The following is a 25,756-nucleotide window of genomic DNA, read 5'->3' as shown; positions in this document are numbered from 1 at the left end:
ACACATTTGCAGCTCAAGCATTGACTGATAGGAGTGAATTTAAACCAGTGCAGCATTTGAGATGATGAGGCCTTTTTCTCCTTTTCCCCTTTTTTCACCAGGCTGCAGTTTAATAAGCATGGAATACTGCGTGAGGAAGGTTTCTTAACTCCAAATAAGTATGACCCTGAGGCTATTAGTCTGTGGCTACCTTTATCCAAAAATGTTGTGGGTCTGGATCTGGACACAGCAAAGTACATCCTTGCCAACATTGGAGACCACTTCTGCCAGCTGGTGATATCTGAAAAGGAAGTCATGTCAACCATTGAACCACACAGTAAGATCAACTAGTATTGAAATCATCTCTGTTTTCACAGCTTTATGTGAAGCTTTAAGCTTCTGTAGGAAAATTAATTGCATATATTGGGAAATACCATATAAGAGTTGAGTATCTCTGTTTTCAGAGAGGGAATGGTTAAGAGCCACTGTGAACTAGTGTCAACAGCTCTGTTCCTCACGGGCTGGGGGGAAGGGTAATTCCACCCTTCTTTGTCAGAAGTTGTTTCTCAATTTATCAAGTTACTTTTCCTGTTGCAAAGTGTAAAAAAAAATGAATTAAGTAAACGACCAGGTAGCTGACAGAAAAATCTATTCTTGGCATGAAAATGAAATGAAGATTTTACTTGCACAGGATCTGTTAGATTGCTTTGGTCCTGTTTTATTGTCACTGCATCATGGACCTAATGTTGGCTGTCAGTAAAAGATATTTTCCTCCACCTGCAAGTTTCCAGTAGCACTTTCAGAAGTGATTGTGTGCAACCCTACTGGCCACAGACCAGAGAGGTGCTGCTGATGGGGTAACTGATTGGGGAGGGTAATTAGCGTAGACAGGGCAAACTTAGCACCCCTAAACACAGGGGTTTGGCCACATCAAAATATTTCTGTAGCAATTGTGAGCAAATGGGGAAGTCTGCGACCTTGTGTAATCCCTTCTCGCAGCAGAATGACTCCTAAACTGTATTTGTTTCCTGGATTTTTAAGTGCATGACCAGGGTACAGCACAGTTTAGGAGATTACCACTGTCTGCTGTGTTCAGGGAGTGTTGACATTAGATAAAGATCCTTTCAGTTTGGCAGTCACTCCTCTGTTCTGAAAGAACAAAAAAGCTGAACAAGCTTGAATGCCCTTCAAAAGCGGGGAATACTTGACATATTCCAGAAATACTCGCTGTGGGGTCTTTACCTTGGGCTACTTGGAATCTGCAAGCTTTGCTCTTCTCTTGACCTGCAGAACCTGTGGAACCAAATCATCTGTAGCCACAGTGAGATGTAGAGACTGGAATACAGAAACACTTTTGGGAGGGTAAAGCTTTGGGTGAATTCAGGAAACAAAGGGAGAGGTGTGGTCTTTCTTAATAGCAGAGGATGCATCTGTTGGCATAGCTACCAGAAACATCCTCTGCTTAAAAAACAAACATGTGAGTTCTGGAATTGGCTTGAAAGGAGCAAAATCTCATTAATTCATCTTTGATTTTATTGCTCTTACTGGTGAGAGTAAGGGAACTCACTTTCATTAATGTGGAGGTTATTTTGAATGCCCTGGGCAGGATGGATGCGTGGTGTTCTTTGAACAGTTCAGTTTAGAGTGCTCACTCTGAAGCACACGAAAAAGGGAATTTCTTCTGCTACCATGACTTGAAGTTATGGTAAATTTAAGTGTCTTATCCCTGTGAAGTGAAAGATTGGCTGACCAGTGTAGAAAGAACAGCGTGTTAGGTCACGTTGTTCCTTGGCCACCAAGTGCCAAAAGGAAACAGGATCAAATTACAGAGGGGAACAAAAAAAATAGGAGGGGTAGAAAAGGAGAAAATTCAGAAAAGATAGGAAATGGCATTCAAAAGATAAGAAAAAACCTTCATCCTGTTTGGGGGAAATGGGAGAGTTGACCTAGAAAATGATATAGTACATGTTTTTAAAAGGCTGAGAAGAATGGTGATATTTAGACCTGTGTCTCTTGGAAGAATTCTGAAGCAAGTAGTCAAACAATTTTTACCTCCTACTTAAGAACAAATTGTGCTAAGCTATTCCAGTGTTGTTCCATACATAGTCAATGGGCATTATTCAGGAGAAGAGCAACAGATGTCTTGGATCCTGGTATGGTTTTTTTAGCATGCATTAGGACATAGTCTCTCATAACTTGCTTTTAAAATTAAGAAACATTGTGGGCAGGAAAGTTTCAGAAAAGTTACAAGTGTGGAAGGTGGTAGGAGGAGGCAGGTGTGTGCTTTTTGTCTAGTCCAATTTTCTAGCTGGCAGCATAAAGAAGTGGAGATCAGGCTAAAATAATTCTTGCATAATCACAGATTCACAGAACAATAACACAGCCCTAGGAGGGCTTGTGATTTTTTTGCAAGATCTGTCAATGTTTGGAATGTTTTTTGTGAACTGAAGTGGCTTGAGATGAGGAAAGGGGAATGTAGTTGGTGCATAGGAAACCTGAACTACAGCAGCTGGTGCTTCAGAGAAGAAAATTCACCATTCTGAGAGGATCAGATAAACATAAACACATGAAACCTCCCAAAAGGAAGACAGCTACTTGCCCACCATGCTGCTGAATAGAGAACAAGGATAAGCTGGTTGTGGAAAGCTCCACACTAAGCTTAGCTTGCCAGCAGTACCAGAGTTTATTTCCTGGAGTATCTGTGGCATTTCCACTTAGGAAAATGCCAGGAATGTGCTTGTTAATTTGGGCAAAACGCATGTCAGGAGTAAGAGTTGTGGTTAGGGCTGCACAGGAGGAAGGAAACCGGTCTCAATGGCTTGGACTGTTGTGTAACAGCAAAAGCATTTTTTGGAGTTCCAATATAAAACCAAGTGTGAGTTACATGGCTGTAGTTACCATGGATTTGTGTGCACTAACACCTCATCCCGTGGCTGCCCGCAGGACAGGTGGCCTGGAAGCGCGCGGTTCGCGGCGTGCGCGAGATGTGCGACGTGTGCGACACCACCATCTTCAACCTGCACTGGGTGTGCTCCAAGTGTGGCTTCGGCGTGTGCGTGGATTGCTACAGGATGAGGAAAAAAAGCTCACGTGAAGGTGGGACTGCAAAGGGGGAGGAGGGGAAAAATAAAGTCAGTGACAACTCTGACAAGACAAAAAAAGCCTTCCTAACCAAAAGACCTGCGCTTGGATATATCAGTAGTAGTAAAATGTGTGGCTTTCCAGAGCAGTAACAAAGAAATGTAATGGTTTTGTTTTACAGATGATGACTCAGATACTTTCTCCTGGTTTAAATGTGTGAAGGGGCAGGCACATGAACCAGAGAATCTAATGCCTACACAAATAATTCCTGGAAAAGGTATTGGGAATATTTGATTAGCATAAAGACGTGCTGTAGGATTTTGCTGTCTTCTGTGTGTTTTTGATATTGTACTGAGTGAGGTTTGATTTTAGTAGTAAAGTTAGTAAAAGCTTAAAACTTACTACCCAAAGACAGGAATAGCATGTGTTTAGCATACTGTTTTATTATCTTTGACCTTTACCAAGAAGTAGCAGAACTTCTTGTTTAATGATGAATGGTGTTCACAAATTATTGTTTGTGTGCACAACACACACAATTTCTTAAAAGGTCTTAGTGATTGCTGGATGTTGTGATTACCTGTGAGCTCACTGGTGGTTCTCTCCCTTCAGCTCTCTATGATGTTGGTGACATTGTTCACTCGGTGAGAACGAAATGGGGAATAAAGGCAAATTGCCCTTGTGCAAATAAGCAGTTCAAAGCACTATCAAAGCCAGCTCTTAAGGAGGATTCAAAACAGGTATTGTTACTGCCTCTGTGTCTGTGCAGTTAAGTTTGTGTCTATTGCATGTTCTTGAAACCACTGCTAATTTGAATTTGTAGATTGCCAGTCCTGACCTCTGATAACCCCACACACAGGGACAATCTGTATTATTCACTTTCATCTTTCTGCTTCAACTCCTCTTTAAGTTTTGGGGAAAATCTCATTGTGTCCCTTTGACACTGAGGCCTCAGTAGTTGACCTATCCTTAAAAAAGGCTCAGTGAGGATTTTTGGAGCAAAAATTGGATTAGATTGAGAGATCCCTTAAGAATATGAAGAACCAGATGAGTGGGAATGGTTGTGAAGTGTAGGCTATTCCTTGAGTCCTGGAGATATAGTACATGCAGCATCTAAAGGTGTAAGTAAGGTAGAAGAGCACTGGGATTCATAAAAGAACTAAACATATGAAAAATTGAGATGTAGAGGAGTGTGAAGAATCAACTGATTTCTCTGGCAATCTGGTAGATTTGCTTCTCTGTACATAGGAAAAACTAGAACAAAGGAAACCACAAAGATATATATATATATATATATTTTTATAAATGGATGTAGTGGGTTTTGTTTGCTTTTGAAAACAGAGCACGAATTAATAGCTTAGTTTGGAAGTATCTCTCAAGAAATGGGGTGAATTAAGTGATTTTAATTTTGTTATATGTTTATTCATAGCCTTATTTTGAAAATAAATCTTATCTTAAGTGTAAGAAGCAGGTTGGACTTGATTTTGTTGTAAGTGATGAACAGAAGAGACAAAAAATATTTCAGTTGTTTAAAGTGTCTAAGAGAACTCAATTCACATAACTGTCATCCAAATGACCTGGCTTCAGTCTTCTGAAGCAAAGTTTCCTGTGATTTTGGACAAAGCTGCATTATATATCTTTATAGAATTAGTTATTGCACTGTTTGTGTGAGGATAATCTCATTAATGGTTAAAGCATTTTGTATTGTCATGTTTAGAATCCTTGCCAAGCATCAGCAGTCAGTGAGAGATGAAACAGAGATGTAACCATAGGCAGACAAAAGAGCAGAATGATTTCTTAGCTGAAAATTGTTTGAGCAGAGAGAGGAAATGTCACCAGTCATGCAGGAATCCCAGGGCAGAGCTGTGGTTCTGGTTAGTCTGTTCCTAGAGCCTCCAAATGACCTGATAAATCAGCTGCAAAGGACATGGACAGTTCTGTGCTTGCATGGTGCTGGCCAGGCCAGTGCTGCACTCAGGCAGGTGTAGCTCAGACCTGGCAGGTGAATGCACTTTTGCTGCCACCTTAAGAGAAGAATTTGGGAGTTCTCCATATCTGTTTTAGTCCTCTGAACTGGATCTTCAGCTTAGCCCTGGCCTGAGCATCAGCTGTGACTAGAAAAGTGAGAACTGCTGTTAAAACTGCACTTGGCTCCCAAAGCAATCCCAGAAAGTCCACCTGGGAAACCGGGCTCTCTGTGTTTGTCTTGATGGGTTTTGGACTCTGGCTGCTCCTAAAGTCCCAAATCCTGCTGAACTGTCATTTCCTGATCCTGAGCTGCAATGCTGACCTCTTGTGGAGATCACATGTTTTGAAGGGCCAAAGCATTTTACTTTTTAAAGGATGAGTTTGAACATGTTGTTGCTTGTATTCCCTTTGTATAGAGTGTGTTTGTGTCTAAACAAGTCCTTGCTTTGCTTTTTCAGCACTTGGCATCTGGGGACAGGCCTGGCCTTCAGCACAACAGTTTTGTCCTGAGCCCACAAGTCACTACACATGATCCTCCTCTAAAGTCAGCACTTGGAAGCAAACAAGCTGCTTCTGTAAATACTTCTCCTTCATTAAATTGGTTTTCAAACCTAACAAGTGGAAATGTGAATAAAGAAAACAAAGGTATGTGCAGAACCAGTGGAGAGTAAGCCCTTTGTGGCTGTTTGTCAGAAGAATATAGGTCAGACCCAGCAGTATCTTGTGCTGAGAGTGATGTCATCTCCCTGTTGGGATGGGTGTTCAGTGCTTGTGCTGCAGAACATGGAGTAAAGCCTGGCAGAGTTAGTATATTCTGTTTCAAAAACTGGATCAGAATTCCATTGATGCAAGTATTCTTGGAAATTCAGTTTGAGAATATTTTTTGTTCTTGTTGTTTTGGGGGATTTGGTTTTTTGAGTTTTAGAATGTGGGATTTTAAAAACTTTGGTTTATTGAGGAAAGCTAAGTGAAAGAAATATTTTATCTGCATGTATTGGGAGGAGGTTTATATATATGTAAATACATGTACATACATGTATGTATGTAGGAGATTGTCTTGAAAAAAAAATTCATAGTATTTTCACAGTTTCAAAGTGTTCTCATGGTTTCCCTTTCTTCATTTCAGAAAAACTTCTCATACCAATTTCCAAGAATGAAAGTAAACCTCTCCAGACACTGCCTAGCTTAGCCAAGCCAGCTGCAGCCCTGCAGACATTCAACAGTGCAATATTAACCCCTGTGAGCAACAACAACACTGGCTTCTTGCGGAACCTGTTGAACTCTTCTGCAGGAAAGGTACAGGAAAAATTCTGTCCTACAGGTTTGAGTTGATCCCAGGCCTAGATTCTGTTATAAAACTGTGAACAACTGCCACAGGCAGTTTACTTTCTTGGCACAGTAAGGGAAATTCTGTCTTCATTTGAAAAGGACTAATTCAGTTTCCATGTTTCAGTGCTGACTTGGTGGTACTATCAGCAAGTCTTGGTGAGGACTGGGAACTAAGGCATAAAGCAGATTAACTTCCTTAGGCTGGTCTGGCAGCTGTGTTGATTGGGATGTCTTGTAGATCCAAAAAAGAAACACTAATGAACTTGCACATGAAGGGAAGAACCTTCTGTGGTGTCTTCCCCCTACCTCATTTGCAGACTGGTTTACTTCAGATGTTTCTGGGCTTTGTCTGATGATACAGATGTGACTTCAAAGTGCTGGGGAAGAATACTGGCCTTGAGAGTTTCACTAAAACTGAGTTTATGCTCTTTGATATAAAGCAAGTCCTGTTTCCTGCTGCATATTCTGGGTTTCTGCAGTGTTGCTGAGATGGAAATGAGAGCAGAAATTGTGCCAGAATTCTGTAGACAAAGTGTAAGAAATGGCATTGGCATTTAATGATGGTGCCTTTCTAGTTCTGCAGTTGTTTGTTTCTCTGCATGCCTGGAACTCAAGTAAAAAATTTTGGAAGTGCTGAATACTTCCTTTAAATCCTGCAGGATAAGGCAAAAGAAAAGAGCACTAATTTTTTGTTTTTGTTCTTTGTGTTTTATCAGACAGACAATGGACTGAAGAGTACACCCAAAATCCTTGATGACATTTTTGCTTCCCTGGTGCAAAACAGAGCCATTACAGACCTGCCTAAGAAACCTCAAGGCCTGACCATCAAGCCCACGATCATGGGCTTTGACACGCCCCACTACTGGCTGTGTGACAACCGCCTGCTGTGCCTGCAGGATCCCAACAATGAAAGCAATTGGAATGTCTTCAGGGAGTGCTGGAAGCAGGGACAGGTATTTTCATTTTCCTGCTTTTTCCATTTGCAGTTCATGGACTTCGTCCTTTAGCTGAAGCACGGCTACAACCACTGCAGTGAATAAGCAACATTAAACCTTCATCAAATGTGTGGCATGAGCTCTGTTACACATCCTTATCTAAGGATCTGCTTTACTGTTTAAATCTGCTTCTAAACACAGAGGTGAAATTATGGCTCTCCATAAAAAGCTGCCTCAGCTTGAAACAGAGTGCTCAGATGCATGGCAATGCAGAATTCTGGTAGGACATACTGAGCATTTAGTTTGTAAAATGCCTGCATTCAGATGCTCAATGTATTTTATGTGTTACCTTGTTGTAGTTAGAATTTTTGGTGTTAAATAATTCTTCAGAGTGTATTCTTTTGCTTTCTAGCCTGTAATGGTTTCAGGAGTGCATCACAAGTTAAATGCAGACCTGTGGAAACCAGAGTCCTTCAGGAAGGAATTTGGCCAACAGGAAGTAGATCTGGTTAACTGCAGGACCAATGAAATCATCACTGGAGCTACTGTAGGAGATTTCTGGGATGGTTTTGAAGATATTTCAAGTAAGTACTGTAAATCTTCTGTGAATCTTCCAGTAGGTAAAACACTCAGCAGCAATAATTCTGCCCTAGCAGAGATTTGTGCTCCATAAGCAGTGTACAAGATGCTGAAGGATTTCTCTTCACCATGGGCAGTTTGGTGAGGATACATTGCAGACACTTATGCTTGTAGGATTGTGGACTAGATAAAAACTGTCATTCCCATGAGGTGTACTCTCCTTCAGGAGTGTGTTGCTGCCTTTAGTCTTTTGGAGAAGCATTCTGAGGAAATTTAAGATCTTCCTAGCAAGTAGGTTCACCTGCCAGGTTGTTGTTTTTCTAGTTGAGTGAAACAGAAGAGCACATGTAGGGGTGGTACTCACAGGGTTCTGCTGTTTTAACTTGAAGATACTTCGTGTATCTTGCAGAACTGAAGTTATTTGGTACAAAAATAAATTTAGAGTAGGTGAACTTGAGGTTTTTGGGGAGAATTAATACTTGTCATTGCATCTGGAGTTCTACTTTGTTTGTTATACATCCTTATCTAAGGATCTGCTTTACTGTTTAAATCAATTGTAAGCTTAGGGAATTTCATACTTTGGGCAAGAAGAGTGGGAGGAGGAAGACTCACACATTTTGTTTCTGTTACTTGATCTTTGAAGAGGTTTGGCTTCATCAGCTACTTTTGGCCGCAAACACAAACAGTTTCTGAGCTCAATTGTAGGAAGTGCTCGGGCAGGGAAGCAGTAGAGGCTGCTTGTCTGTCTGACATCTCCAATTGTAACATTTGTCATGAATGATACCCTACTCTGGTGTCAGAGGAACTTGTATGTCTTTAGTTCTACGTGAAAAGTTGTGGAATGAACACTATTTAAATCTGAGATAAGGTTTTCTTTATCTTAAGTCTTTGTATTCTGAGTTGTACAACTATTATAAAACTAAGACTTGTTAATATTTCAAATTAGGTCGCCTGAGAACAGAAGAGGGAGAGCCAATGGTGTTGAAGCTTAAGGACTGGCCTCCAGGAGAAGACTTCAGAGATATGATGCCCTCTCGGTATGAATTCCAGAGGAAATGTTCATTGTCTCTGTGGTACAACCCAAAATAATGGACTGTAGGAATAGTCTCATGTTTTGATACCTGCCTCAGCTTTAAGCAGCAGTTGGTGACATGAAAATAGTTCTGTTTCTTAGAGATGCCTGACATAAATGGAAATCCTGCACAAGTTTCATGATAAGTTTTTATGTAGCTCATTGTATTTGTTGCTAAGTAAAGTGAGCACCTAAGACTGCTCCTAAAAGCCTGGATCACTTTGAAATCTGAAGTTGAGTTGAAGCTTACTTTTTGGCCAAACATTTTTATGTATTTGGGCTTAAGCTGTTTGATATTCCTTGAGATGATGACACAATGAAGTAGCATTACTCCAGAGCAGTTAAATTTACTTGCTCTATTTCTGTGCCTCGTTTGTTCTGTTCCTTTTCATGGTGTCCAGCAACCCCCCTGAAGAAAGAGTACACTGCCTTGACTGTCTATTTTTGGTTTTATCACTACCTAATGTTAAATTTTGCTGCATTACCTTAGGTTTGATGATTTGATGAAAAATATCCCATTGCCAGAATACACCAGGAGAGGTGGCAAACTCAACCTCGCCTCTCGACTTCCCAACTATTTTGTGCGACCGGATTTGGGCCCCAAGATGTACAATGCCTATGGTAAGGAACTTCCCACTCTAAAAGTCACATTGACCATCTGTTCATATTGAAATTTATTGTAGGTTATGTGAATCCTTGCTGTTGTAGACAATTTGATTAATCCCATGGATCAGAAAACCTGAGTTGGGCTGATATATAGGTATCAATTACACCCAGAGCATGTTGTGGTTTATTTTATTAAACATCTTTTTGTCCAGGTGGTTTCAAGCCAATAGTAGTTATTCCAAGTCTTACAATCAACTTGCTCCACAGTCTTTTTCCTGTAGCTGGCAACATATATTTATTTGTTGTTTTGCTGCTTCTGGCTGTATTGTTTTTGTTGTTTTCCTTTTTGAGCTGTATCATTTAGCTTTTAATCTCTCCTTGAGCGGTTTTTTTCCTTATCTGGTTCATCTGCTGTCACTCATAAGACATTTAAAATGGAGCAGCATCATGGCCAGTAGGGAGATTGTGGATAGTAAATCCTGTATCAGCTGCTGTTTGGAGTGAAAACGAGACTGTTTCTGACAATTCTTTATCATAAACTGCTGTAGAAGCCCTTTTCTAGCAGGAGTTAAACTTTTATATAAGACACAGGCTAGGTAGAGATACATTGGTCTGTATCAGCCTGTCAGCAGATCACTTGGGAAGCCACAAGATGGAGCAAGGTCCTGGGTAGAGAGGATATTGCTGTTCTGGAAGCATTTGTTGGTAGAAGAAAAAGTGCTCTAATCTTTGCAGAAAGCACTTCTGACAGTGGTGTAACATTTCTGCCTACTAATGGATCTGTTTCTCCTTTTCCCCCCTTTGATTCCTCCCCCAGGCCTAATAACACCAGAGGACAGAAAATATGGCACAACAAACCTCCACTTGGATGTGTCTGATGCAGCCAATGTCATGGTTTACGTGGGGATCCCCAAAGGCCAGGCTGATCAGGAAGAAGGTGAAGTCGTGCTGCTGTCTGGGGGGGGGGGTGTGTGTGGCTGGGGGAGGATCCTGTAGTGTAACTGCTCCTCTTGCCTCTCCACAGAAGTGCTGAAGACCATACAGGATGGTGACTCTGATGAGCTGACAATTAAGCGTTTTACTGAGAGCCGAGAAAAGCCCGGAGCTCTGTGGCACATTTATGCTGCCAAAGATACAGAGAAAATCCGGGAGTTCCTGAAGAAGGTAAGCTGTTAATCTTAAAAACTGAGCTGGCTGTGGAGGCTTGCAAGTCTCTATCCTTGGGCTTTTCTCCTCCTTCATGTCCCAGTTACTGTGGAAACAAATGCTTGAGTTGGATCCAAGGCAAAACTTCTCCTGTGCCCTGAGTCTTGTAGGAGCTGAAAAGGGTGGAGAGTTGCAGCTTGAGGTTACCTTGTACTTAGACATTCCTTCTGCCCACTCTTCTCATACATGAGTAATGTTACATAGTGAACAAGAAAATAGCTGGTTTAGGGCAAAGCAGTTTAATTTGATTATTTTTAGAAGAATATGAGATGTTTTTGAGAAATATCAGAGCAATATATAGTACATAACACTCTTCTGTGTTCTCTCTCTCTTACTACCTTTCTTCTCCCCCGTACCTTGATGAGGTCTGAATTAAAGGAAAACATTTTGTGTCATATTTTCATGGGAGTTAAGGGTTTAGCAGGGATGTGCTACCACATCCAAAAAGGCTTTAGTGTTTAAATTTACCTCAGATGGTCCAGAGTTCTTTGTGGTCTTAATTGTGAAACTTCTTTGTGCTGTAAAAGTGGAAAGAGCCAATATGCTGATATTTAAAAGGATAAATGGGATGATCTGTTGGCCTGGTCAGACTTGTGGCTTTCTTGGTGGAAGCTGGGAGAGGCTGCAACAGACTTATTTAACCAAGAACAAATCTTACTGTTGATAAAACATGATACTGGATTTGATAAACATTAGCACTTGGAGTCTTGACATCTGTGTGTCACACCTCAGCCCCTTGTATCACACTTGCTGGCAATGTGGAGTTTTCAGCAGCTTTTAGTGGAGTAGAACCCAAGCTGTTTATTTCCTCCCAAATGAATTTCTGGGCTACAGCCCTGGGTGTAAATGGCTGCTGCAGCAAGTTGGATCTCTACAGCAACTTCTTGCAGAAATTCTCTCCCCACAACCCTCAATTTTCTGTCCTGAAGTGCTTGTTGTGCCTCCCAGTCTTGTTTCTCCTGAAAATCTGGTTTGTATCCTCAGGGTCAGTGAGCACACACTGACTGATTGTGGCCTCAAGGCAGACACCTGCTGAAATCCACACTTGGAACTGTCTTCCAGTCACGGGCTGTACAGTCAGAGAATCTCAGAATGGCTGGGGTTGGAAGCTTCCAGACCATCTTATTCCAGCCCCCTGCAATGGGGACACCTTCCCCCAGACCAGGCTGCTGAGAGCCCTGTCCAACCTGGCCTGGAACACTTCAAGGATGGGACAGCCACAGCTGCTCTGGGCAGCCTGTGCCAGTGCCACACTGCCCTCACAGGAAGGAATGTCTTCCAGTTTCTTCTAATCTGAACCCAGTCTCCATCTGTTTAAAGCCATTGCCCCTTGTGCTGTCACCTCATGCCCTTTTCACAGTCCCTCTCCAGCTGTGCAGTGTCACAACACTGGCTCCAGGTGTGACACTGGCTCCAGGTGTGACACTGGCTCCAGGTGTGACACTGGCTCCAGGTGTGACACTGGCTCCAGGTGTGACACTGGCTCCAGGTGTGACACTGGCTCCCAGTGTGAACATGAGTTGCTTCACTTGCCTCTGTCAGTTGGGATCACTTGCATTTTCCATATCCATGTTTGCAATGTGTCTGTGAAGCCAGTGGGACCTGAGAAATACTGAAACCTTGACAAGGCTGAGTAAAGATCCAGACTTCATTGTGTAACTCTCCTGCCTGAACACATGGTACAAGCCCTTCTGGCACACATTTGTATGGAGTACCACAGATACAACTGGACTGTCCAGTCAGTCTGGTATGTTAAAATCCTTTTGTGTTGTGATTTTCTCAGGTTGCAGAAGAACAAGGCCAAGAAAACCCTGTAGATCACGATCCCATTCACGATCAGAGTTGGTACCTGGACCGACCGCTGAGGAAACGCCTTCACCAGGAGTACGGAGTTCAAGGCTGGGCTATTGTACAGTTTCTAGGAGATGTAGTTTTCATCCCAGCAGGAGCTCCACACCAGGCAAGCACCAGGGACATGGGATGGCCTGACTGCTTGGGCAGCCCTTTGAGCATGTGGCTAATGCTTGTTTGTTCTCTCTAGGTTCATAATTTGTACAGTTGTATTAAAGTTGCAGAAGACTTTGTATCCCCAGAGCATGTCAAACACTGCTTCTGGCTCACTCAGGAATTTAGGTATCTGTCACATACGCATACGAACCACGAAGATAAATTGCAGGTAACTTTCCAATGCTCAGTGCTCTTAACCCTTTACCAAAGCCCCACTAAAACACAAAAGTTTTCTCAAGTTTGTGATTTGCATGAAGGTTGGGCAGATGGGCGTGTTTGAACTGACCTGCACAGGGTGAGGGGAAGTGAGGGGGAAAGCTGGAACACTCGGTGCTGTTTGCTTGTCAAACCAAGCACCTTTTCCTTTGCCCCTGCAGGTGAAGAATGTCATATATCACGCTGTTAAAGATGCAGTTGGGATACTGAGAGCTAACGAATCCAGCCTTAGCAGACCGTGACAGAGAGCGCCTTAACCACACACTATGAAACAGAAGCGTTGGCAGCTGTTTTACCTACTCAGTCAGGACCTCTGTGGACTTTGAGATTATCTGAATGTTACCTCATCTTCCTTTCAGCAGTACCAGAGGATCGTGGTACTATGTTCTGTGTATTCTTCCAATGTTTACAAACCTGATATGTATATGTAGTAATATGTATGGACTGTGGCATACTGTGAATGCTCAGTTGCAATAGAACTTTATACGGAGTTTGTCTCCAAACTGTACAAAATACCTCCTATAGAACTGTTGGAACTATTCCAAATTATTCGTTTGAAAAATATTATTCAAGGCATTGTAAAGCTTCAATTTTTAAAATTTATTTTGGGGTGGGAGGAAGTATGGAATCACTCAGTTTAATAACCAATTTACATAAAAAGTTAAGAATGCAGTTCTGGAATTTCACATTAACATAGAACTAGCATTTAAAAGTAGCTTTAAGCTATTGTATAGTAACATAGAGATGGGAGTTAACCATCTTTAGGTAAATGTATTTAAATTTCTAAATGTTAAAAGAAACTTTTAATCAAATGTCTTCTGTTCGAAACTGCTCTTTAATTTGAACTGATGTTTGATTTTTCTTGTTTTTAACACTGAATGGTTACATAAAAATTCTTCTATTTCAGATACTGTTCCTTGCCTGTCTTCTTCAATTGACTGTTCAAAATGTAACTAGTTTGATGCACTACTTTGAAATGCAAAAGAAAACTGTGTATCATAAATGGTTCATACTGTTTTTTGAAGTATTTGAAGGGTATGGAATTTAGCAGCAGACCTGTTCATAGTTATTTTTCTTTAACCCAAGCATGACTTGGCTGACAGACTACTGCTGCCAGTGCTGTGACCTGTATCACATGAGCTTTGCAGCTTCTGTCTGAAATAGTACATGCAGAACTCAGGGTAATTTGGAGAAACACTGAAAACATCATAAAACTTAGAACAGGAAGAGAGGTTATGAGTGGAAAAGTGATTCTCTCACTTGCTGAAATACCCTGAGATGAAATAAACCTTTCAGTTCCTTCCCAGCACTGAAACTTGCAGGATGGCTATTGGGAAGAGCCAGGCATGAGAGGAAACCTCCATGTTCATTTTTCTGAGCTTATGCAACAAATTCAACTCTGCCCATTCCCCTCCCTGTAGTACTTGACCTGCTGTTTGTGATCAGCAGGAATCAGGAGTTCCTAAGAGTTAAGTGAAGCTGACTTGCAGAAGGTTTGCCCACACAACAGCCCTTCACTGTACTCAGTGAAGCTGAGTTTTCCTCCACCTTCACTTGCTGACATCTCTTGACAGTAAATAACTTGTTCTAGTCACTCCAGGTGCCTTGATCTGGCATTTGTGCTCGAACTTGTCAAGTATGCTTAAAAACACCACTTACCTGAACATTCTCCCTTGAACTGTCGAGTTGAAGCAGATGACATAAAGCAGGTTAATCGCTTTCCTCGGAGCCAGCCTGGAGTATTTGTGGGCAGCTGGAGTACAGGAACCTCCCAGGGAGCTGAGTCACACTGCTCTTACCCTCTGTGTGTGCACACAGATCTGGAAAGACTCCTTGCTGAAGCTGCATTCTGAGCTCTTACCACTGGGCTGCTGTTCAGTCTTGTTGCACTGCAGCTTTCACCCACTTTTGTTTCTGATCTGTCCTTTCTGGATTTTTAAGACCACAAGAACCAAACTGTCCCTCTTGCCTGTTTTTGTTGCATTGGGGTGGAGATGAACACGTGAACAGCACAGCTCTGAAGCACTGGGGCTACTCTGCCTCCCACAGCACAAAGATGAAAGTGCTTGGCCCCCCACCATGCTTTTATGGCTGAAAATGGGAGGTGTTGGATTCCATCTAGCTGTGTGTGCCTTGTGTGTTTTTCTACCCTTGCTGTTGGGATACAATTATTTCAATATTACAATATCTTTGGATAAGTCTTCCTTAAAATGAACAGCTCTGGCCTTTATCCAGGAGGTGCTTGTGGCAGTGATGGGTTTGGGTCAGGGTTTTTGGGTTTGCAAACAGCCTTTTGTGAGTTATGACATCTGCTTTGCCTGAAGCTTTTCCTTGGGAGGAGACACAGCTCTCCTTTGACCCTGAAATGTGCTATTGGAGCAGCAGAGAGGCCTTGACATGCCACGGGCTCTGGGGAAGCTTTACCAACAGCCTGGAGAGTCAGGGCCCTCCTCCCACCTCCCCCTGCCCTCACTGTGCTATGGCCTGGGCTAAGACAGGCTCTCCTGTGATACAGGGCTGGAACAGACTGAAAACTTCTCTTTAACTGTGTAGTGAAGCCCTAAAGGGACTAAAGAAACAACGAAAAGTGTTACAAAACTAAAAGTGAGGTATTGGAGGTGGGTATTGTTTGTGAAAGATGCAAACCAAACTGCTGTATGGCAGTGACTGTTAGAAGCAGCTTTAATAAGTTTTGTATTGATTCAGGTAAACACAGATCTGACAGTGCTGGAAGTTTTTGGTAGCAGATTAAACCAAAGTGCCTGTTAGGGAGAAAGGCTGCTTGAAGATGAGAATTATCTCAGGACTTTATGTCTAAAAATACATAACATTACACCACCCTTGCCACGTCACCACAGGCAACATGGGCTGAACAAAACTGGAAGAGATTGCACTCCCCAAGAAGTATATTACAGTAGTGTCTTGGAGAAAAATATCCTCACGAAGAAAAAAAATAATATATATATTACATAAGTGAGAATACATGAAGTTTTGCATTTTGAAGGTAGGACAGAATAAAATAAAGCCAACTGTACACATCCATGCTGCCCCTAGCTCCGCAGGGTGGCCAACCGTGACTGCATGGCTTCGATGTCCTCCTCCTCATCCACTGCAGCAGCTGCTGCCCCCATGGGCTCAGGCTCTGGCAGAGCATCTGTGACTTTACTGGGTGCCTTACCCAGGGCCCCTGTAACAGCAAACAGGCTCGTTAGCAAGTGGCAGGTCATCATTTGATAATTAGTGGCTTTTGGGGACATTAAAATAACCCAACCAGTCATTTCCATGGAGGTCACACCCCTGAGCTGCCCAGCAGCACTGAGCTGCCAGCTCTGAGCCTCTGCACTCCTTCCCTTCTGGGAGGAGGCTCCCAGCTCCCCCCAAGCCCTGCTGCATCCCTGGGAGCTCCTCCTGTGCCTGCCGAGCTGCTGGGAGCTGCTCCTGCCAGCAACCAGGATGGAAAAAGCAAATTAGGATGTGAGAAAGAACAGGGCAATGTGCCAGGCACTGGGCACAAGGTGCCAGCAGGGTTTGCAGTGTGGTACAGCTGAATGCAGCCCTGGAACTTGTTTTTGTCACAGCACATCACAAGCAAGCCAGGTGAAAGGAGCATTCTAAGCAGTCTCCAGTCAAATCATTACTTCACGAGCTGGAAGGCAGAAGTTGTGCTTTTGCTTTTATGAGGGTTTTTTGTGTTTGTTTTGGGATTTTTCCCCTCAAACAAGACACAGCATGTTACTGCAGGACTCACAATACAGCCTGTGACTCAGGGCAGTGCAGCAGAGTTTATTTCTTGGTTTCATTAATAACAATACCTAGCAACTCCTGCACGTTTCACCTTGTTAAGAGGATTCACTGCTCAGCCAAACGCAGATCTGTTAGAGCCTCAATTACATAACTGCACAGAAAGCAGCTGATGGATATTAGTTCTGCCCTGCTGGGCTCCACTGGCCTGCTCAGCCAGAATTCCCTGAGAAGCCAGCTTGTCAGAGCTCTGCCCATCACCAGGGGAAGAGATGCCACTGGGAGAGTGCAGAATAGATGAAGATTTCACGTGCTGCATCTTACTGAACAGAGCAGGGACTTGGCTCTCGGCAGCACCCACAAACTCACCAGCTGTAATTTCAAAAAGGATTTTGTCGATTTCTGCCTCAGCTTCCTCTTCCATCTCCTCCTGATCCTCCAGGCCCTCAAAGGTGTCCTCCAGCATTTCCTCGATAATTCCAGCCTAGCAGGAATAAACAGCAGAGTGAGAAGACACAGTTCTACTTGGGAGATGAGGTTATGTCTATCCATGTAACACCCCCTGCTCCAGGGAGTGGTTTCAGATGGAGGCTGTTGCAGGAGGGTGGCCAACACAGCTGCCCTCAGCATCAGCACACATCTCTACAAGTGGTGCCCAGGAAAAGCAGGAAGAAAACTGAGGATTAAAGGCACCTGTTCTCACTTTGAAAACCTCAAGTTATTTAAACTAAAAGAGGAGAGATTTTAATTAGATATTAGGAAGAAATTCTTCCCCATGAGGGTGGTGAGGCACTGGAACTGGTTCCCCAGAGAAGCTGTGGATGTCCAATCCCTGGAAGTGTTCCCAGCCAGGTTAGATGGGGCTCTGAGCAACCTGGTGTAGTGGCAGATGTCCCTGTCCATGGCAGGGGGCTGGAATTCCATGTTCTTTAGGATCCTTTCCAACCCAAACCATTCTATGATTCCGTGGTTATTGCTGTTGCACATCTAAACCAAGAACCCAGCCTGCTCCAAGCATGTGAAAATGTAAATTTCAGTCATGCAGCATGAATTGTGTAGCACAATGTAAAACTGCTCTTTGACACAGCTTGGATTTTTTTTCTGTCTGCATATGAAAACATTCTTTTGCAGGCCCTGCAACCTAGATATGGCACAGTGGGAAAATTATTTAGAAATAAATTGATTTGAACTAAACAGTCTAGAGTGGTAAGAAGGGAAAAAGCAAAACAACTTTGGTAGCTGAAAATGTAATAGTCATGAGACTTAGTATACTTTCAAATCAGAGCACTCCCATCACACAGAGAAACTGAGCTAGAAGCTTTAAACCAGTGACAGTGAGTTATATCTGAGTTAGCCAAGAGTTTCGTGATTCTTTAAAAATTTTGTAAGGAACTATACTGAATTACTTAAGGAATGTTTGTTTTGGTTTAGATCTGTGTTGGCTGAGTGTCAGTAGAAAACCCTGCAAAATTACCTCACTGCACCTGCAGAAAGGAACTCCATGGACCTTACAGAATACCCCTTAGAGATTCCATAGCTGAAGAACAAAATTCAATCAAGAATTGTTTCATGGTTATCATGTAACCAGAGATGAATTAGATGTCATAGAACAAGAATGGTATCTTGAGAAAGTTAAGGAGTCAAAGGCACATACATCTGAGAAAACCTGATAAACACACTGGAGGTGTAGTAAGGGAGCAACTTCATAGGCTTGTACCCTCCAGAAACCTAATCAATAGTAATTGTTTAAGCAGGACAGCAACTTTAATAAAGCCCTGTTAGCTGGATAAAACTGAGGTTATCCATTAAACAAAGACAGATGAGATGTTCTGGTAGTCACTAAAAGAAAGAAAACATCTCTACCAGGATGCAATAAAGTGGAGAGATTTTGGGGAGTGTCTATTAAAAAAATCTTGGTTGTTATAATGTATATAAATGCCTGAAAATTGTTGTTTCTTTGAACATGTCTATGGCAAATAAATTCCCCGTCTCTTCCCAATTTTGACTCAAAATTGTTATTAGGAATGTTGGTCTAACCAGCTTTCTGCTGTTAGATTTTAAACTCTTTGTGTCTCCAGTATCAGACTGGCAAAAGAGTCAGAGAATGTCCTGAGCTCACCCAGCCCTGTGACACAGGGGCCACTCAAGCTACTGCACAGCTCAGTGACAACCACATCGTGCTCACCCAAGGCTGATTTATGTGCCAGATCTTACCTTCATCATCTCTTTGGACAAGTCCCTCATTGTTGCTTGGATTTCTGGGATTTTCACTAGATTTTGCATAGCTTTCATGACTTCTGTGCTCTTCTGCAATGAACCTGCTACTCTGAGGACAGCTGTGAAGGAGAGGCACAGAACAGTCTGAACAACCCATGCACTGCTGAAAGCAGAGAAATTATATCCTCCCTACATGGAAATTTGTTTACATTTAGACAATTCCATTAAAAAAATAAATAGACATTGCACTTCTTCATTCTTGACTAAATTCCTGGAAAAACCCAACTTATACCCATAATGGAAAAGTCACATTTATAGCAAAGCTGCTGGTGCTGTAGAGTGAGGAACCCAGGAGGTCTGCAGAGAGATTTCAGCCCAGTTCATTACAGACAGGGAGAGGGTTGCTCCTGCCCAGCCCCTCAGCAGCCACAGGGGTTCTGAGGGTTTCAGCAGCAGAGCTGCAGTAACTGCTGAAACTGGGATCTCCTGCCTGACACCAGGTACTGGAAATAACCCTGGCAGAAGTTCTGCTGCAATAGTTTCACTGCAAAGACTGAACATTAGCTACAACATTAATGCTGAAGCAGATAAACCAAAAACAAGCTTGTTTAAACTGAATTTAACAATACTCTTTCCAGAGGCTATTCTAACTTACAAGCTCTCCTCATATGTACTGATATACCAAGATCAAAAAGCAGTAATTAAGGGTACTTTGAAGTTTTTTCAATTCTGACATCTAAATTTGCAGCTTCCTGGACACAGAGAACTTACCTGTGTGTATATAAAAGGGTCACTCCTTAACGAAGCAAAATGAAGGTACAGCACATATTATTTTTCATTTTAATAATTGAAGAGCCCTACACTTGTAACAAACTAACAGAAACCTTGCCTTGAGTGTCATTTCACAAGTTACTACAGACCCCACATTGAATTCTAGATTCCTCTGTATTTCCTATCTAAGTGTATCAGAACATTCCCAGGAAGATGAAGATGCTGGCAGTGGCAATAAGGAGGAAGCTGTTTTGAGCTTGTCCTTTTAAGGGACACCTTAAGGTGCTCCTACTTTCCTTTCCTGAGTAGGATGCATGGGGAGCCACATTTAAACCATCATAAAATTACGCTGAAGGTTCACAGTGTGACTTCCTGTTTTATCACCCATCCAACGTTAAAATGTACTTTGGATGATGCTGGGGTGGGGGAAATGCTTTGACATTTCAGCAGCACGTTGACTTCCACCAAATCTTCTCCTGTCTTTAAAGCTTTCTGCTGTGCTTCTTAGAGGCTGGACTGTTTCCAGCTATGCAAAACACTGCAGGAAGTGTATTACAACAGATCTCTGATGTGGATAAGGAACAAGGGAAATATGCTGGAGGAACACAAAGGACCAGGAGGGTTTACAGAATATGGGTGTTAAGCCAAGAGGCAAAAGGATTCATCTACACTGAGAAATCAAACACTGCTCCCCCATCCCCATGCAGGCGTTGGTAAATGCCCCCAGACTCTTGCTAAGGAAGCAACCCCCTAGAAGATGAAGAGAATTCTACTCCTGTGACAGGTCCTGTCAGAATCAGTGACACAGGCTCCACCAGGACACAGGGATGTTAGGAATGCATTCAGACTGTTTAGAAATACACACCAAGAATGGGCTCCAAATTGCTGTGAGTTCAGCTTCAGAGCATGTGATTCTCACATCACTGGAACCCTCAGGCTCTGAGGAGAGGTGTTAGATCATCTGCTGAGCAGCTCATCACAGGAAATAGGGAACCAGCAAGGATGTAGGGAACAGTGAGGGGCAGGAGCCCCAAGAAACCAAACCTGGGAGCTCCCTGACTACTTCAGAGCCCAGCGTGGGACACCATCCAGGCAGAGGACTGGAGAAAGCCTCAGAACATCCTGCAGACTGAGGGGGGTTATTACCTACAGGGATACAGGACTCCTAACAGGGATGTAGGGGAAAAGAGCATGTTTGGACACGGGGAAAACTTACAGTGGATCTTTTAAGGGGATTACAGGAACATAACAATCCTAGGGGAATGACCAAAGGTAGTTTGGGGAAGGATTGAAGTGGATCAGGGAACACACAAACCTCAGGGGCCTGCAGGACCAGTGTCAGCAGTTCAGGCAGAGCAGGATTTCTGGGGCCAGGTACCAGATGTCTGGCCAGCTTAGAGAAAGCATCTGAGAGCAGCTCCTGGAACAACTGATCTGTTGTGTACATGTATCCTACTAATGGACCTCAGTCCTCCTGAGCTGAAGAGGAAGAGCAGGATGGAGCTGTTCATACATGTGTGAAAGCTGTGTGTGTTTATGGGGTGGTGGCAAAGGCTCTGCTCTGAGCCTGCTACAGGAGGATCTTCCCAGGCTCCTGAAGCCCACTGGAATCAGCTGCTTTTCACTGGAGTATGGCTGCTCCCACATTCAAGCTCTGCCTGCATTTGATTTTGGCTCTGGACAGGAAACCTCACACCTCAATTCTAGTCAGAGCAGTCATTGTGCTTGGGCCTAGAATTTGCTCTTACCAAGCTGGTTCTTCATCCCCATGAGCACAGAGTTCATGTGAGCTTTGGATGCATAGAGTTTGCTTACGGCCCTCCGGGAGCGGATCAGCTCCTTCGCCAGGATCACACACACATCCCTCTGATTCTTTTTGGCAGCATCCTTTATTGACCTCTTCACCTTCTCCTCTTCCCTCTGGATATCTGGAGTACAAAAACCACAGCAAATAGTGACAAACTCCTGAGGGTATAGAAGAGAAACCAGTCATTTGTTGGAGTGTGTTTCCAACGCAAAGAATTGTTTCTGCTTGATTTCAAATTCCCTCTGTTACTCCAAGACCTTGTTCTAGGCAGATTTACATGTCAGCTGATTAATTCAGCTAAATCTTAATGGAAAATTCTCATTACTGAACATTCAGCTCTGTAATTTCCTTTGCAGTCAGGAGCACTCTAAAGGGCTGTCTGAGAATATCAGTCCATGGTGCTGAGCTGACTGAGAGCTCACAAAGCAGAAGGTCCTGTAAGAACAAAGCACTCTGAGAGGATGACTTGACTTGCACCTTCAAAATAACCTCCTGCACCCAGTATGCAGGCCTGATACAAATACATATACACAAAATATACAGTTAACTTAAAACATCCTGTTCAAGCTCTACTGGCATCCAGCTTTGTTCAATGGCCTTTTTTAAGAGTGTGCTTGAGTGGGAATACTGAATTAAGCATAAGCACCAAAGAGTTGCTTGGATTTGAACTATTAAACACTAAAAAGGCCTTCTTAAATACCATTGGCATGGTATTTATTTACCTCTAGCAAATCTGATGTGACTGTTCACAGTTCTGCTCTGCCAGGTAACACTGGCTGTGAACAGCAGGAGCCAGGTACTCCAAAAAGCCCAGAGTAAAAAATGCAAGAGTAAGCAGGGACAATATGAACCTCCTTTCTTTTCCAGACTCAGCAATAAATTAGCCACTAATGAAATGTGCATTTCAGAGTCCACAACAAAAATTATCCCAAAGTAAATAAAGAATTCAGATAGTAAGGGCTCCTCACCTTCCTGCAAAGAGTTGACTGAAATGAGCACAAGAACAATTATTTCAAGGAAAGCCTCTGTTCAGACTGAGCTTTGAGTCCCCTTGATTTATGCCAGACAAAGTTATACATTGGAAGAATCAGAAGCTGCCCTTTTACAAAAACAAAGGCATCAATACAAGTTTTCTGGCACAGGCCAACTTGGAGACTTCAACACAGCTTCTCAGGTGGGAGTCAATGAATCCTGTGCTCAAGACCAGAAATTCTCTGTATCATTCACTGAGGTTTACCTTAAAGGACTGGCAGAAAGCTGTAGGAACATAATCAGAAAAACACCTTTGCTGCTTTCCCACTATTATTTTCAGAAATACCACAAACTTGAAGCCATTTGTAAGTCAGCCATGGGGCTGAGCTGAGTGCCAGCGTATCAGAGCAGGTAAGAAAGAGCTGAAGTGCTCCAGCAGGAAACAGAAAGCAGCAGCAGAACTCCAGCAGCACTGAGGAATGACAACATTCACTCTGGCAGGCTGAAAACAACCCCAAGCTTTGTGTTACTACACCCAGGCTCGTGCAGGGCAGCCTGCACTGAGGGAATGCTTCCACTGGCACGAACTGCTGAGTGTGAGATCAGTGGGGCACAAAACAGCCCAAAGCACCTGCGAGAGAGACTCACAAGCTCAGCAAAACACAAAGTTACTGTATTACTCCAACTCTATCAATTCAAAAAATTCAGCTGAGGTAACAAGGATACCTTTCATTTCTCCAAACCTTCCAAGCCCTGAAAAACCACCTACCCCAAAGAGAAATCACTACAGCAGCAAGAGTCCAACAACAGATGGTTTCAAAGAGTGTGTTGCTATTTTAGTGACTGTGCTGACTGGGAGAGCCAAGTGCTGGAGTGATCCAAGCCCACTCAGTTCATCCCAGGTGCATCTAGTGTTGCCTTGTTCAAACACATCCAGCACAGCCTTCCCCAAGGAAACAAAGATTCCAGCTTTGCATCCTTACTTAAGGATTGCAGATTTCCTGTATAAGGCTCAGCTGGAACAAGAAAGCATGCCAGAATCCAACCACAGAGGGTAATTTTTGAGGAAACTTCAGTGGCACTTGGCTGTCATCGTTCAGGAGCAGCCTGCTAGCCTGGGAAGTGTCCAGCAGGAACCATGTACTTCCACAGGTGACACCTGGTAAAATGTGAAATCCTGGCACAAAGATGTTCTGTGCTTTATTTCAAGGGGAATTATCAGTATAGCAGATGGTTGGTGCTTAGTGCTGAACTGTATTTCTTAGAAGGCAGGACTCTGAAACACAGACATGTTTAGAGCTACTAAACCTAGTATCTGTGTAGGCCATTACAAGTACTGTGGCTTGTAAAAAGTTAAGAGAAACCCAAAATTTCAAGAAATATCAGTAGTGAACACGTGGGTAGTTTGCTTCCATGGAAGATGCAACCTCTAAAATATATTTTATATGTTTTAAACATACTAAGATCAGAGTTGCAGTTCCTCTGTGCCTGATACAGCCACACAAAGTGCTCTAGAGAAAGTAAAAGAATTCACATCCCTGTGTAACAGTTTTCCTGGGAAAGACAAACTCTGTTCCTCATACTGGAGACAAGGACAAGACAGCTTTGTACTGCACAAGCACCTTCTCCAACCAACTCATACAAGTCTGCAAGAGGGAGAAGACACAAACCCTGCCAGGTCTGTCCAGAGGCACAGGGCTGGGGAAGAACAGGGAACCAAGGGTGGACTCCTCAAGGCCTCTCTCCAAACAAGCCCAGTAACCAGCTGCTGACACAAAATATCCTTCACCAACACATCTCATGGACAAATCCCAGGGACAGGACAGAAAACAAAGAAGGGGAAAACAAAACCTAGGCCCAAACCTATTTTCAGGCTCAGGGAAGGCAGGCAGAACAAATTCTGAACTAACAGCAGTGCAATATTAAGCAACTCCTCTGCTTTTCAAGACACGTTCAACAGCGTAAAGATCATTATTTAATAGCAAAACACCCATCCACTAAGAAAATACTCTTTTTCCCCTTCCTCTCTTCTGTTTGTAATTTTTCCAAGCTGACAGCAAGCTACTTTTGCTTGGCATGTGCACTTTCACACCAGTACATGCCAGTGGAACTGTCTACATGTAGAATTATATACCACACAGATACTACTTATTAAACCAATGTGGGTGAAATTCTGGATAAGAAGTCTAAAGCATGTTATCCAAAGGGATTTAAAAGCATTATGCCTTACTGGGAGCATGAAATATTCATATTCTTTTGAAAATTTTACTTGGATAACTTCACATGACATTATTTTGTAACACAGACTAAGTCTGGCCCCAGGATCACATTCATCTCACTTTATTCCAAACGTGGTAGACTACCCCAGGTTATTAAATTTCACAGCCTGCCTCAATTAAAGCCAAAAAACCTTGAAGGCACTCAGGGAGAGTAAAAACAAAAAATGAGACACAAGTACAAACCTCTGATCTGTCTATCAATCACTCTCATTTCTTTCCTTATCTTCAAGGACCATTCATTGACCTTAAACAGAGAAAGTGAGAGTTACTTGAAAGTCCAACTTTAAAACGACATTTTTATACTTTCATGTAACTTAAACATTCAATATCAAAGGCAGCACCTCAAAATGCACGAGCTTCAAGTGATGAGTGATGTTAAAATATTTCATTATTCAAATAATAAAACCCCCAAACATTGCAGAGATACCACCAGTACCTGCACTGCTCTTAATGTTCAGACAAGGAGTTAAGGAGGACTTTTACAGATCCCTTCCAACCAAAACTCTTCAGTGATTCCCTGATGTCATTTGTGAGTCAGACACTCAGTGTCTGGCTAAATTCCCACATCACAGACATGTCACTGTATAGAGGGAACTTGCCACAGGGGATTTCAGCAGAAGGGACAGACTTTGATGCCTGTCAGGATGACAGTCCTGGTGCTGCTGCCCATTTCAGCCAGGAGGATCCCCAGGAGGTCTCCAAACCAGCCCCTACTCAAAGAAGGATCAAGTTCAGACTTTAGACAGTTTGTTCAGGGTCTCATCCACTGACTTTTGATACTGTTTGAGGGCAGAGACTTCACAGCCACTCAGAGCAAATGCAATTTAAATTACTCCTGTGTGGTGAAGACTTTTCCTCATAGAATCCTGGAATGGTTTGGGTTGGAAGGGACCTTAAAGACCATCAATTCCAATGCCCTGCTCTTGGCAGGGCCACCTTCCACTAAACCAGATTGCTTAGAGCTCCATCAACCTGGCCTTTCATGTTCAATTCA

General features: G+C 42.9%; 2 protein-coding genes across 4 annotated transcripts in view; one reads left to right on the top strand and one right to left on the bottom strand.

Moving 5' to 3' along the window:
• KDM3A (lysine demethylase 3A) overlaps positions 1 to 13,881 on the top strand; it is a 29,217-nt gene extending 15,336 nt beyond the window's left edge. For both annotated transcript variants that reach the window (XM_063401408.1, XM_063401407.1), the window contains 15 exons: positions 102 to 316; positions 2,923 to 3,075; positions 3,242 to 3,337; positions 3,670 to 3,797; positions 5,484 to 5,670; positions 6,152 to 6,321; positions 7,071 to 7,307; positions 7,702 to 7,873; positions 8,815 to 8,905; positions 9,431 to 9,561; positions 10,364 to 10,483; positions 10,571 to 10,710; positions 12,536 to 12,712; positions 12,794 to 12,928; positions 13,137 to 13,881. In XM_063401408.1, the coding sequence (XP_063257478.1) occupies positions 102 to 316; positions 2,923 to 3,075; positions 3,242 to 3,337; positions 3,670 to 3,797; positions 5,484 to 5,670; positions 6,152 to 6,321; positions 7,071 to 7,307; positions 7,702 to 7,873; positions 8,815 to 8,905; positions 9,431 to 9,561; positions 10,364 to 10,483; positions 10,571 to 10,710; positions 12,536 to 12,712; positions 12,794 to 12,928; positions 13,137 to 13,217 (2,233 nt within the window). In that variant the 3' untranslated portion in view covers positions 13,218 to 13,881. The remainder of the gene's footprint in view (positions 1 to 101; positions 317 to 2,922; positions 3,076 to 3,241; positions 3,338 to 3,669; positions 3,798 to 5,483; positions 5,671 to 6,151; positions 6,322 to 7,070; positions 7,308 to 7,701; positions 7,874 to 8,814; positions 8,906 to 9,430; positions 9,562 to 10,363; positions 10,484 to 10,570; positions 10,711 to 12,535; positions 12,713 to 12,793; positions 12,929 to 13,136) is intronic.
• A 1,758-nt stretch (positions 13,882 to 15,639) lies between these two features.
• Positions 15,640 to 25,756, bottom strand: part of LOC134552642 (charged multivesicular body protein 3) — a 34,275-nt gene continuing 24,158 nt past the window's right edge. For both annotated transcript variants that reach the window (XM_063401412.1, XM_063401411.1), the window contains 5 exons: positions 24,946 to 25,006; positions 21,453 to 21,632; positions 18,931 to 19,052; positions 17,086 to 17,200; positions 15,640 to 16,162 (listed from right to left, as the gene is read on the bottom strand). In XM_063401412.1, the coding sequence (XP_063257482.1) occupies positions 16,026 to 16,162; positions 17,086 to 17,200; positions 18,931 to 19,052; positions 21,453 to 21,632; positions 24,946 to 25,006 (615 nt within the window). In that variant the 3' untranslated portion in view covers positions 15,640 to 16,025. The remainder of the gene's footprint in view (positions 16,163 to 17,085; positions 17,201 to 18,930; positions 19,053 to 21,452; positions 21,633 to 24,945; positions 25,007 to 25,756) is intronic.

The sequence above is a fragment of the Prinia subflava genome, chromosome 7 (genome assembly GCF_021018805.1).
Source record: "Prinia subflava isolate CZ2003 ecotype Zambia chromosome 7, Cam_Psub_1.2, whole genome shotgun sequence".
Classification (NCBI taxonomy): Eukaryota; Metazoa; Chordata; class Aves; order Passeriformes; family Cisticolidae; genus Prinia; species Prinia subflava.
Note: the sequence above shows the minus strand (reverse complement) of the source record. Positions and strands in the feature narration are given on the sequence as shown.